The 12,524-nt window shown below is 46.9% G+C and overlaps 1 protein-coding gene across 8 annotated transcripts in view; it reads right to left on the bottom strand.

Annotated features, from left to right (window-relative positions):
- Window positions 1-12,321, bottom strand: part of Map2k5 (mitogen-activated protein kinase kinase 5) — a 278,604-nt gene extending 266,283 nt beyond the window's left edge. The window contains exons 1-3 of one of the 8 annotated variants that reach the window (XM_004662568.3): window positions 12,202-12,321; window positions 11,530-11,730; window positions 4,981-5,029 (exon numbers count right to left, since the gene is read on the bottom strand). In XM_004662568.3, coding sequence (XP_004662625.1) covers window positions 4,981-5,029; window positions 11,530-11,664 — 184 coding nt within the window. In that variant the 5' untranslated portion in view covers window positions 11,665-11,730; window positions 12,202-12,321. Of the gene's footprint in view, window positions 1-4,980; window positions 5,030-11,529; window positions 12,112-12,201 lie in introns of those variants that run through there. The other 7 variants (XM_045160760.1, XM_045160765.1, XM_045160764.1 and 4 more) reach the window with 7 other exon arrangements.
- Window positions 12,322-12,524: the final 203 nt, after the last annotated feature.

Here is a 12,524-nt window from a genome sequence, read left to right as displayed (position 1 = left end):
CAGACACTTACACCATTTTTTGTGCCCAGCTTACATGGGTGGCTTGGGAATTGAACCTGGGCTAATAGGTTTTGCAAGCAAGCACCTTTAACTGCTGAGCCATCTCCTCAGCCTTAGTTGGGCTTTTTATCTCTATAATATTTCAAGACAAAATTTCAATAAATTAAGCTCTCTTCTAATTGTTTCAAATTCCAGAATATGTAATTAACTTTTTCTGATTCAATGTAGATTTACTGTTAATGACAATTTTTCACTAATTTACCTAATTTGCTTATGAGCAGTGGATTATCTTTTACATACACAACTTAAGAATATGAAACCTCATATCTCCAAATGTCTGAGGTCTTGAACTTATTTTCACTGGCTCTCTTTGCTACTTAAGCCTTGAGGAACCTCCTACAGTTGTCATTCCCGTACTCAGGTGGGGTTGTTTTCTATGTTCTGAAAAGTTACATCTGCTATCATTGCAGTTTTTTTCAAAAGCTCATAGTATCCCCAATTAAATAAGATAGCATGTGTTTGTTTAGACTTCCACCCACAACATAAAATGATTTTCTAGAAACCCAAAAAACAACTGGAAAGGTTCAATTTAACAAATAGTGAATAAAAAACAGCCAGGGTTGGAGAAAGATACAAAATAAACCTCTATCTAACAATTATATTTCCTGAGCGAAACTCAGATACACAGTGTGACAACCATGAAGACAGTTAGGAGGGCCACAGACCTGAATATGTGAAGCCAGTGTCGTGGAAAAATAAAAACCCACGATGTTTACGGGCATAAGGCAGCATCTGTCCAGAAGGACTGCAGACACGACTTTGAGTCACCAGGGAGACCTCACTGTTCACAACCCTAGTCCAAGTGCGCATTACAGGGGTTACTGGTCTCCAGAAAAAGTGAAGGGTTGGGCTACACATAACAGGTATGCACAGGAAATGCATTTGTGAGCCTGGCTGATTTTTACTACCTGGTGTGTCGGCACACTCAATCTGCTAATGAAACTGAAAACCGGCGGGGGACTTGGGGCCTGAGTAAGTGCCAGGCCCCTGGAGCATCTGTAAGGCCCACACACGCAAGCAGACGGAATGGTGTATGGTTATGCAACTGAGCTTTATCTCACAAGTGTTCTCAGTTCTGAAAAAGGACAACATTATTTAATAACGAGCACGGAGTCAGTTATCTATCTCTTTGAAAAATGAAGCTGGATACCACCTTGACTTCTTCCACCAAAATATACTGATGATGGTACGAGATTTTAAAACATATATATATATTCCTCCTCTCTATGTAATAAAAAGCAAGCTTTTTATTTTAAAAGCTCATGATACTCACAAGTGCACTTATTTAATAAATTACACGTGTGTGTGTGTGAGAGAGACCTCATTAAAGCAGAAACAGAAAGGAATACAGATGAATGTCTTCTCAAGATCCTGAAATGTGAAGACCTTTGTAAGCATGAGAAAAAAACATATGTCATAAGGGAAAATATGACAAGTGTGACCATGTGAAACTTTAAACTTCCCAAAAAGAGAAAATAAGGAGTAAAACAGGCTAAAAGGAGCAGTCAAGTGGGCATTTGTGACATAGAAGATCAAGAGCTAGTTTTCTCAATTTCTTAAATCAATAAAAGACAACCTAACTAGAAGAATGAGCAAAGGTGGCACATAGTTCATAGATATTACACACAACAGAGAGCATGCTGGTGCTCATTTACAATGAACTAGAAGTCAGTAGCATAACCTTTTTCACCTATTAAATTAACAGTGACTAAAAGAAAAGTTTCTTAATACCCATAACACTGGTGAGGGTGGAGAGGAACGGGCTTTCTCACACATTATTCAATGTGTTATAAACTGTTTCTGTCTTTAGAAGGTGAACATAAGAGCTACTGAAATTTAAAACGTAGGTACTCGCTTGTCTCAGTAATCTCAACTCTTGGGAATTTATCCTACAAGCTTACTTCTACGTGGCAAGGTAAGAGTCAATACTGAACTGGAGAGACGGTTTGGCAGCCAAGACACTTGGCCTACAAAGCCAACGAACCCAGGTTCGACTTCCCAGGGACCCACATAAACCAGATGCACAAGGTGGCACATGCACCTGGAATTCGTCTGCAGTGGCTGGGCACCCTAGCATGCCCATTCTCTCTCTCTCTACCTGCCTCTTTCTCTCTCTCTCTCAAATAAATAAATAAAAGTAATAATAGCAATGAGAGTCAATACTGTTGACTTTGGCATTATTTTGTTTTGTTATGAAAAGCTGAAAACAAGTGTCCACCAGCAGGTTAAATGAAGCAGGCACTAGCTGTGAGATAAAAGTACACGATCTCCGAAAGACTGACGATGACTCCTGCATGGTGACACTGGAAAGGGATCTGTGTGCTTTGTGACTCAGGGTCCCCCGTACACTCAGGTGTTCTGAATGACGGGTTCCCAGCTGATGGAGATTTGGGAATTAACGCCTCCTGGAGGGAGTGCATTGTTGGGGTGGGCTTCTGGGTATTATAGCCAGTTGCCCCATGCCAGTGTTGAGCACACTCTCCTGTTGCTATGGTCGACCTGCCGGGGGGGGGGGGAATGTCTACCCTCTGTTCATGCCATCATTTCCCCTGCCATCATGGAGCTTCCCCTCGAGCCTGTAAGCCAAATAATCCTCCTTTTCCCACAAGCTGCTCTTGGTCGGGTGATTTCTACCGTCAATGCGAACCTGCCTGCAACAAGGTCTGGTATGGGCCATTCCGTGGAGGCAGGAAAGGTGAGTGCAGCAGTGCGTGCTGGCCTGAAAGAAACCGTGGGGCTGGGGATGCAGCTTAGCTGGCAGGGACAAGACCCAGTGTTCAGTTCCCCAGCACCGCAAAACCATCAGAAGTCCAAGGTCATTCCCAGTTACACAGGGAATTCTGGGATACATGAGATGGATGGGTGTATTAATGGACAGGAGGGAGGGAGGAAGAGAAGGAAGGAGGGAGAGAGCTGATAACAACAAAACTGAGGACTTGAGGAAAAGAGAACAATTAAATTTTGCTTCATTTATGGGCTGGAGAAATGGTTTAACAGTTAAGGTGTTTGCCTGCAAAGCCAAAGGACCTCAGTTCGATTCCTCAGGACCCACGTAAACCAGATGCACAAGGTGGCGCATGCATCTAGAGTTCATGTGCAGTGGCTGGAGGTCCTGGCATGCCTGTTCTCCCTCTCTTTTGTCTGCCTCTTTCTCTCTATTCTCTCAAATAAATAAATAAATAAAAATAAAAAGGTAGCCGGGCGTGGTGGCGCACGCCTTTAATCCCAGCACTTGGGAGGCAGAGGTAGGAGGATCTCCAAGAGTTCAAGGCCACCCTGAGACTACATAGTGAATTCCAGGTCAGCCTGAGCCAGAGTGAGACCCTACCTCGAAAAACCAAAAAAAATAAAAAATAAAAAAAATAAAATAAAAAGGTGTGTGTCATCATGCCTGCTCCCCCCCAAAAAATTTTTGCTTTATTTATAAGTTGCTTGAATTAAAAATAAAAAAACACTATACCATTTTAGCCGGGCACGGTGGTGCACACCTTTAGTCCCAGCACTCAGGAGGCAGAGGTAGGAGGATTACCATGAGTTCGAGGCCACCCTGAGACTACATAGTGAATTCCAGGTCAGCCTGAGCTAGAGTGAGACCCTACTTCAAAAACCAAAAAAAAAAAAAAAACGATAGCATTTTAATAAAAATTTGAACAGCAGCTATTAGGAAGTTCTTTCATTGGTGCTACAGTCGTGAGGAAGACCTAAGAGAAGCATGGTAAAGGGCCATTCCTCCCAGTCATGAGTGTGGCACACACAGGCCTCTTTCCTTCCTGCAGCCCTAACTCCCTTGGTACCCCTCCGCCCCCCGCCTGCAAACTGAATCAGAAAGAAGATGGTGACGGCAGACCCTCCACCCTCTCAGGACAGTAGGTGTGGGAATTTGAATTTGGTCCTGAAACCAAAAGTATACTTTCCTGTGAAATAAAACCATAAATATTTCCACATTGAAGAGTGGTCTTGAGCAGCAGGGTAGCGCATGCCTTCAATCCCAGAACTGGAAGGCAGAGGTAGGAGGATTGCTGTGAGTTCAAGGCCAGCCTGGCCCAGAGTGAGACCCTACCTTGGGGGGGGGGGGGGCCGGGAATGTGGCTCTCATCTTTAATAAAGGTTGGTACTACAGTTCCAAACCCTTGTTTTACCTTCTCAGCACTATAAGCCCTTATGTTACTGACTAAACTCACACCATGACCTCCCCTCATGACCTATTCATATCAAAACCAGTTTTTGGGACTGGAGAGAGGGCGGTTAAGGCGCATGCTGGCCAAGCCAAAGGACCCAGGTTGGATACCCTAAGCACCCATGTAGAGCAGGATGCACAAGGTGCAGCATGCTTGTGGAGTTCGTCTGCAGTGGCTAGAGGCCCTGGAACACCCATTCTCTCTCAAATAAATAAATTTTAGAAAGCTTTCTAGCATATCCCAGCCCTGTCCAGAAGCTAGTCCAGTGGACAGAAAAAGGACTCATGGCCTGAAGTGCTCGGGTCATCCCCTAGCGGGGTTCCCAAGCCCCAGAGAAATGGAATGATCTCCCATGAGGCTCACACCAGTGCGCTCTGCTGCTGTGTCTGCAAGCAGCAGAGGATTCAATCTCTTAATCAACAATCACTGGCCTACAGGTAGTTTACATGTTTCATTTTGTCTTGTGATATTATTACAGTGAGGAGCAAGAGCAGATAAAGGTCATGCTGGTAATTAAAGCTATATTGTAGAAATATGCACACCCAAGATATGATTAAATAAGAAAATATTACTCGGTTCACTATCATCATTAAACTTGCATTAATTTATAAATATTTAAATGTACCATATGATGATCATAAATAATCTGTTTCTGTCAGTTTCTAAAGTAATGCAACCCATAAACCATGTGAAATATTACTGCAGGAAGAAATAGTCAAGAAACTATATGAGCCAGACTTACATTCAAATGCTGTGGTTGTTGCTTCAGGCAGAACCTGGCCTATCACATCCTAAACAAAGAAAGAATAAAGAAACACAATTAGCCATCTTCTTTATTGCCAACATGTGGCAAATCCTAGAGGAAATATGAGAACCTGGGAAAGATTTTTGAAATGTTGGCATAAACTATAAAAAACATTAGCTATAATCACACTTAGCCCAGAAATCTAAGCCTATAGTTTAAATCTCTATTCCAAAGGGAAAATTCTTCAGAAAACCTTTAGGTTGTATTAACAGCAATCTTTTACTCTCAACAGTACACGCCCCTACACAACTGTGTGTTTATGCATGCACACACACACATAGACACACACAATACTTCTTGTACTGGAAGCTAAGGAACACACTACACAACAGGGGAAAGAAAAGGGGGCCCAGAATACAGACCACCCTAAGTCTGGGTCCCTGCTCTGTACTTATTATATATATAACCCAGCAAAAGGAAAAAAATCACTTAACTTTTCTGAGCCTCTTTCTAATTATTTTCCAAAATAGGTCCAGTGTTACTTACATGGTAGTGTAAAAACTAAGCTATGTAAGAAGCGTAAGTGTGGGGGCTCCGACACTGTGGACACCCAACAGGTGTAGTTCCTGGTATGTCATAAGCAACACGGTGCCTTGATCTCACAGAGTTCAACACACAAGTTGCTGTGACCCTGATACAAACCTGTAAAACTACATGTAATACAAAAAAATCTTATCAACCTTTACTCTTCAAAGGATGGAAACCAAATTTGATAATGAAAATGAAAGTGAGTGTAGCATACAAAAATAACCCCCCCCCCAAAAAAAAAAAGATGTATACAGGGCTGGAGAGATTGCTCAGTGGTTAAGGTGCTTGATAGGCAAAGCCTAATGACAAGCGTTTGATTCCCCAGGCCCCATGTAATGTCAAGTGCACAAGGGGGCGCACGCATCTGGAGTTCGTTTGCAGTGGCTGGAGGCCCTTGTGCACCCATTCTCTCTCCCTCTCTCTCTGAGTGCAAATAAATAAATATCTGAAAACCTTTTTTTTTTAAAGGTGTATATAATCTGATGTCGATGTGTAAATGAATCTACAAAGTTGAAAACAAGAAAAAAACTGGGTCTACAGAGGCAGCTTAACTGAAGAGGCACAGAATACTTAAGTTCTGGAAGGAGCGCCCTCCATCGTGTCCAGTTCTTCCCATCACTTCTCAATCCCTTCCAGCAGCTCAGCTACAGTGTTGCCCCACCCCAGGCTGCACCAGTGCCAGGGCTGGCACCAGGCATCCCGCTGACAAAGCGGGCTGGCAGTGCTTCTCGGCGGGAAGCCCACGGCCCTGGCGAGCAGGGTGCTTAGCAGAGTGGGGGGGGGGGGGCAGCTTTCTTCTCAAGGCAATTCCAGAAAAGCCTGGGCTGCGGTGGCAATTTGACTAATAGTCTTGCCTTGGTGGTGAGGTGCTTTCTGCTTTTCCTTTTTATTTATTTTTTTTTTCAAAATTCTATCTGTGCATATAAAATCGATCAAAAAGAGCAACTATCCTGGGCTGCCCTCCTTACTCATCAGCAAACGAGACATCACCACTGTGAGGAAGTGCGTGTGCCCTGGCTGACTTGCGGGGAGCGCGCTAGGAGGTGGCGCAAAGCCCGCGGTCAGACGCACTTCAGCAGGATTTGCCCTGCCTGGGCTAACCCGGGGACAGAGTGCTGACACATGGCTCTGAGCCCTGACTGGTAGGACCACTAGTGCACTGACTCCTTTAGACCAGTTAGCCTTGAACCAGGAGCCCCATGGTGGAGCTCAGGAAGCTCCAGGCCCAGTCCCTTATGTCAGAATACCTCTTACAGAGCACTTACTATGTGCCTAATCCTCACAAGTCTTGTGCAGGTATCCCTGTCTTAGAAGAAGGGAACTGAGGCTCAGAGAGGTAGAGCGACTTGCCTAGATAATGGGATAAATGCCAATTAAAAAACAACAACAACAAAACTTCTTGGGCTAGAGAGACAGCTCAGCAGTTAAGGCACTTGCCTGCCTGCAAAGGCTACAACCTGGGTTTGATGCCCCAGTACCCTCATAAAGCCAGAGGCACAAAGTGGTGCATGCATCTGGAGTTTGTCTGCAGCAGCTAGAGGACCTGGCAGGCCCATTCTCATTCTCTCAGTCTCTCTCCCCCTCTGATTGCAAATAAATAAATAAAGTATTTAAAAACTTCTTAGCCAGGAGTGGTGGCACACACCTTTCATCCCAGCACTCAGGAGGCAGAGGTAGGAGGGTCACCATGACTTCAAGGTCACCCTGAGATTACATAGTGAATTGCAGGTCAGCCTGGGCTAGAGGGAGACCCTACCTCAAAAAAACAAAAAAGGGCTGGAGGAATGGCTTAATGGTTAAGGCATTTGCCTGCAAAGCCAAAGGACCTAGGTTTGATTCCCCAGGACCTACGTTAGCCAGGTGCACAAGGGGGAGCATGCATCTGGAGTTCGTTTCCAGTGGCTGGAGGCCCTGGTGTGCCCATTCTCTTTCTCTGTCAAATAAATAAATAAATAAAAATATATTTAAAAAAAAAAACTTCTTGACTCAAAACCTTGTGTTTCACCCATGTTCACTGCTGCTCAGTTCACAATAGCTAGGAAACAGAATCAGCTTAGATGTCCGTCAACTGAAGGATGGCTAATAAAAATATGGTGCATGAATGCAACGGAATCTTATTCAGATATAAAGAAAAATAAAATTACAAATTTGCAGGAAAGTGGATAGAACTGAAAAAGATTATATACTAAGTAAGGTTTCCCAGGCCCAGAAAGAGAAAAGTCATATGCTCTCTTTCAGATATGCAATATGTGCATCTAACCTTTTTTGTTGTTGCTGTTGTTGGGGGTGTAGTGCAAGGTAGGGTCTCGTTCTAGCCGAGACTGACCTGACACTCACTCTGTAGTTCCAGTCTGGCCTCGAATTCCTGGTGGTCTTCCTAGCTCTACTTCCTAAGTGCCAGATCCTAACTTTTTTAAAAAATTTTTTTGTTCATTTTTATTTATTTATTGTGACAGAGAGAGAGAGAGAATGGGCATTTCAGGGCTTCCAGCCTTTGCAAACGAACTCCAGATGCGTGCGCCCCCTTGTGCACCTGGCTGCCGTGGGACCTGGGGAACCGAGCCTCGAACCGGGGTCCTTAGGCTTCACAGGCAAGCGCTTAACCGCTAAGCCATCTCTCCAGCCCTGGATCCTAACTTTTAATATTTGTATGTACGTAAATAAGGGAATGTGTGACTGAGTATAGACTATGATTTGAGATAGGAGAGCAAAAGAGGTGATGACAAAAAGAAATATGTAGTACGAAAGGAGAATGGAGGGCTGGAAGATGGCTCAGCAGTTAAGGTGCTTGCCTGAAAAGCCTAAGGAGCCATGTTCCATTCCTCAGTACTCATGCAAAGCCAGAGCACAAGGTGGCACATGCATCTAAAGTTCGTTTGCAGTGGCTAAAGACTCAGGAGTGCCCATCTGCCTTTCTCTCTCTCTCAAATAAATTAAAACAAAAATAAAAATAATTTAAATAATGCTTAAAGAAAAGAAAGGAGGGCTGGGGAGATGGCTTAGTGGTTAAGGACCCCAGCTCAAGACTCAATTCCCCAGGACCCATGTAAGCCAGACGCACAAGGTGGTGCATCTATCTAGAGTTTGTTTTCAGTAGCTGGAGGCCCTGGTGTGCCCATTCTTTCCCTCAAATAAACAAATAAATAAAAATAAACAAAAATAAATTTATTAAAAACAAACAAACAGGGCTGTTAAAGCACTTGCCTACAAAGCCTAAGGACCCATGTTCAACTCCACAGATCCCATGTAAGCCAGACACACAAGGTGACACGTGTGCAAGGCTGCACTTGCGTACAAGTTGGCACACGCATCTGGAGTTTGAATGCAGTGGCTGCAGGCTCTGGTGTGCCAATTCTCTCTTTCATTAAACACACACACACACACACACACACACACACACACACACACACCTTGTGGTTGCTGGGTGTGGTGGCACACACCTGTAATCCCAGAACCTGGAAGATGGAAGCAAGAGGATGAAGGATTCAAGTTCACCCTCAGCTCCATAAGTAGCAGGAGGCCAGTTGGAGATACATGAGACCCCATGTCCAAGAAAGAACTTAAGAGGCTGGGGAGATGGCTTTAACAGGTCAGACCACTGATGGCACAAGCACGAGGACCTGAGGTGGGGGGGAGTTGGGGGGATTGGTTTTTTGAGGTAGGGTCTCGCTCTAGCCCAGGCTGACCTGGAATTCACTATGGAGTCTCAGGGTGGCCTCGAACTTTCGGCGATCCTCCTACCTCTGCCTGCTGAGTGCTAGGATTAAAGGTGTGCGCCACCACGCCTGACTCGGGGACCTGAGTTTGACTCCCCCCCCCCAGTACTCACATAACAAGCCAACTGTGACCACACGTGTCTGTAACCTCCTATCCAGAGGAGGGTGGAGACAGGAGAAGCACTGGGGCTCTCTGGCCTGAATGAAAAGAACAGCTCCAGGCTCAGAGAGAAATCCTGTCTCGGGGAAATAAAGAAGAAAAATGATAGAAGACGACCCAAGGTTTTCTTCTGGCTCCCACACACATGCATGGAGACACACACACACACACACACACACACACACACACACACAATTTCATGGTCCGCACAACACTGTAATGGCACACATCTTCTTTTAAGCTCTCCCATTAAACACATGTTCGAGTCCTACGAAATGGCAGAAACACAGATCTCCATCTCCTCCTCCCCAAGTGTACCTTCCAGTGGAATGGACAGGCAGGTAGTCATGACCAGGTGTGTGCTCTGCTGGGGTACACCCCACACAGCTGCTGAGAACACAGAGGTGGCCCCACAGCCAACATGCACATGGAAGAGGAATGAAGTTTAGTGTGGGTGGAAGGACAAGTGGGAGCTGGCCAGCTAAAAGAAAAAAGTCACGTAGAAACACAGCCTGGGTACCTGAGGGACTAGATGGTAACCGAGTAAAACGGGGACACAGGATGCTCATGGAGGTGTGGCAGGGGAGAAGCGGGCGCAGGGTGCACTAGATCCCATCAGGACGGGTCCAGAGGGCCACAACAAGGACTGTCTGGGCTTATCAGGAGAGGATACTGGCATGCACGTGAGTGCGTGAAGAATCCTGGATGACAATGGCATCGAAGACTAGAAGGCGCTGGCTCACTTCAGCCTCCAAACTCCTGACCTAGGCCCCTGAAAGCCTGAATGGCCTGGGTGGACAATTATATCCAAAATTCATAATGAAGTTACAGAATAGCAAATTTTCATTCAACAACCCAAGACAATAAAAAATAGTAATAATTACATCACATGACTTCCCCTTCCAAAACTGCCAGGCAGCTTCCTCTTATTAGTTAAACTATACATCTGCCTCTTGCAACGTTCTTCCTTCCTGGTAGGGTCAGTGTCTGCCTCTGAGTTGCTCAGAACATAAAGGGGTACAATACATTCTATTTCAGTGTTTTAATATTTTGTTTATTTGACACAGAGAGAGAGAGAGAGAGAGAGAGAGAAAGGAAGAGAGGGAGGGAGGGAAGGAGGGGGAGAGGGAAGGAAGGGACAGAGGTAGAGACAGAAAAAGAGAGAGAGAGAATGGGCACACCAGAACCTCCTATGCAAATGAAATCCAGACACATGTGCCATTTTGCGGGTCTGGCTTTAAATGAGTACTGGAGAAATCGAGCCTGGACTGTCAGGCTTTTCAAGCAAGTGCCTTTAACCACTGAGCCTCTATTTCAAAAGAGCCACATGGACTGTAGCACGTGGCAAAAGATGTAAGGAAAAGTAAGAAAGTTGATTTCTGGTGCTGACTCTCCCACTTAGGAGCTACCCATCTTTGGGAAAGTCTTTTCATCTCATCCATCAATCCCTACCTTAAAAAAAAGAAAAAAAGATTACAGGCCACCTACAAAGCTAACAAGTTCATTTGAAATATCTTCTGAGTATCTTAAGGCGAGGTGCCATCAATTCTAAGACAAACACTTTTCCTTAACACTGTTTTGACACATGCAATGGTATGCTGTAGTTCAACAGCAAGCGTTTTTCTTCTTTCTTCTTGGTAGGTAAGATTATGTCTTAGGAGGAGGATCAGTGACGTCTGAGGTTTGCTCAAATACAGCAAGTTAAAGTTGCCCAAGTCACCAAGTTCAGAGAACTCAGTTAAAGGGACACGGCTGGAACCTAGCCAGGGACACTCCCCAAACACTCTCTTCTAAACTCAGCTTTTAACACCCCAGTTGCTGGCATCAGTGTGCAGGCTGCAAGCTTCCTGAGGACAGGGGTTCATGTCTGATTCATGCATTTTTTTCCCCAGGGCCCTGCACATCTGCCAGGGTTTCAGTGGATGAAGATAAATCAATGCTGTGATTTATGAAGAAAGAAGGGGTGGGGGGGGGCTTGCCCCCAGTGCTAGCTCAGGCTACCGGTGGTCAAGGGCACTGATTGACTCAGGTGCCTGAATGAACCCCATCAAGTGAGATTTGGACACCGAGAGTCCCACTCACCAGCACATCTCTGAAGAGTAACTGCGGCCCCGAGTGCACCGTCCAGTCCACCGCGCCACTATTTGGAATCTTGATGCGAATCACCAGCACTTGGTTCTCCATGGCACGGAAGGGGCCAATGGCCAGCCACAGCATCACAGGTTCGAGAGACTCACATGCTGGGGCAGGGGGTACCCACCGGGCCCCGCTTTGGAGGAGCTCCTGAGGTGACAAGGGGGTAGAGGTGGAGGTGAGGGGCAAGAAGACAGGAGGCAGGAGGGTGAGGGAAGCGGAGAGAGGAGGGGCGGTCAGGATGGAGCCCCCCCACCCAAGCTCCGAGCCAGCCCCAGGCTATGAGATCTGTGCGTCTCCCCGGAGCGGGAGGATGCGCTGGGGACAGAGGCCAGTAGGGACTAGAGGAGGTCGGTAGGTTCTAGAGTTAGCAAAGTGGGCAAAACCGGACCGAGCAGCATTCGGCAGTGCATGTGGGGCAGGCAAGATACGGTGGCAAGGGTCCACCCGCTCCTTCGTGGCTCAGCGGGCGAGGGGGAGGGTCGCCGAGCGGAAGGGAGCGGATTCACTCCGGGGCTATTAGGCAGGCGCCCCGGGGCGGGAGGGGGGCGTCCGCGCGACGGACCGGAAGTGAGAGCGGACCCAGGGCGGCAAGGTCACGAGGTGGGTCCTCGGCCGCACCTGGAGCCGGACACCGAGGGCGCGTGGGCTCAGCCCCGCGGACCGAAGCTGCGAGACCCGGCCGCGGCGGCGGCGACGAGAGGAGAAGGAAGGCGGAGGCTGGAGCACTGTTACTCCGGAACCAAAACGCGCGGCGCCGGAACCCCGGGAGCCGACGAGCGGGACCCGACGCCCGCGGCGCCATGTTGGAAGAGGGCAACTCCGGGAGGACCGCCTCCTCCTCCCGCTTCCCCTGCGGCCCGGGTGGGCGGGAACCAGGAGCGAGCGCGGACGGCCCATAGTGTCCCAGGGCATGGCACGCGGGGGCCAGGTTGAAGGCCCCG

This window comes from Jaculus jaculus, chromosome 10 (assembly GCF_020740685.1).
Source record: "Jaculus jaculus isolate mJacJac1 chromosome 10, mJacJac1.mat.Y.cur, whole genome shotgun sequence".
Lineage (NCBI taxonomy): Eukaryota > Metazoa > Chordata > Mammalia > Rodentia > Dipodidae > Jaculus > Jaculus jaculus.
The sequence above is the reverse complement of the archived record's forward strand: the minus strand, read 5'-3'. Positions and strand labels throughout refer to the sequence as shown.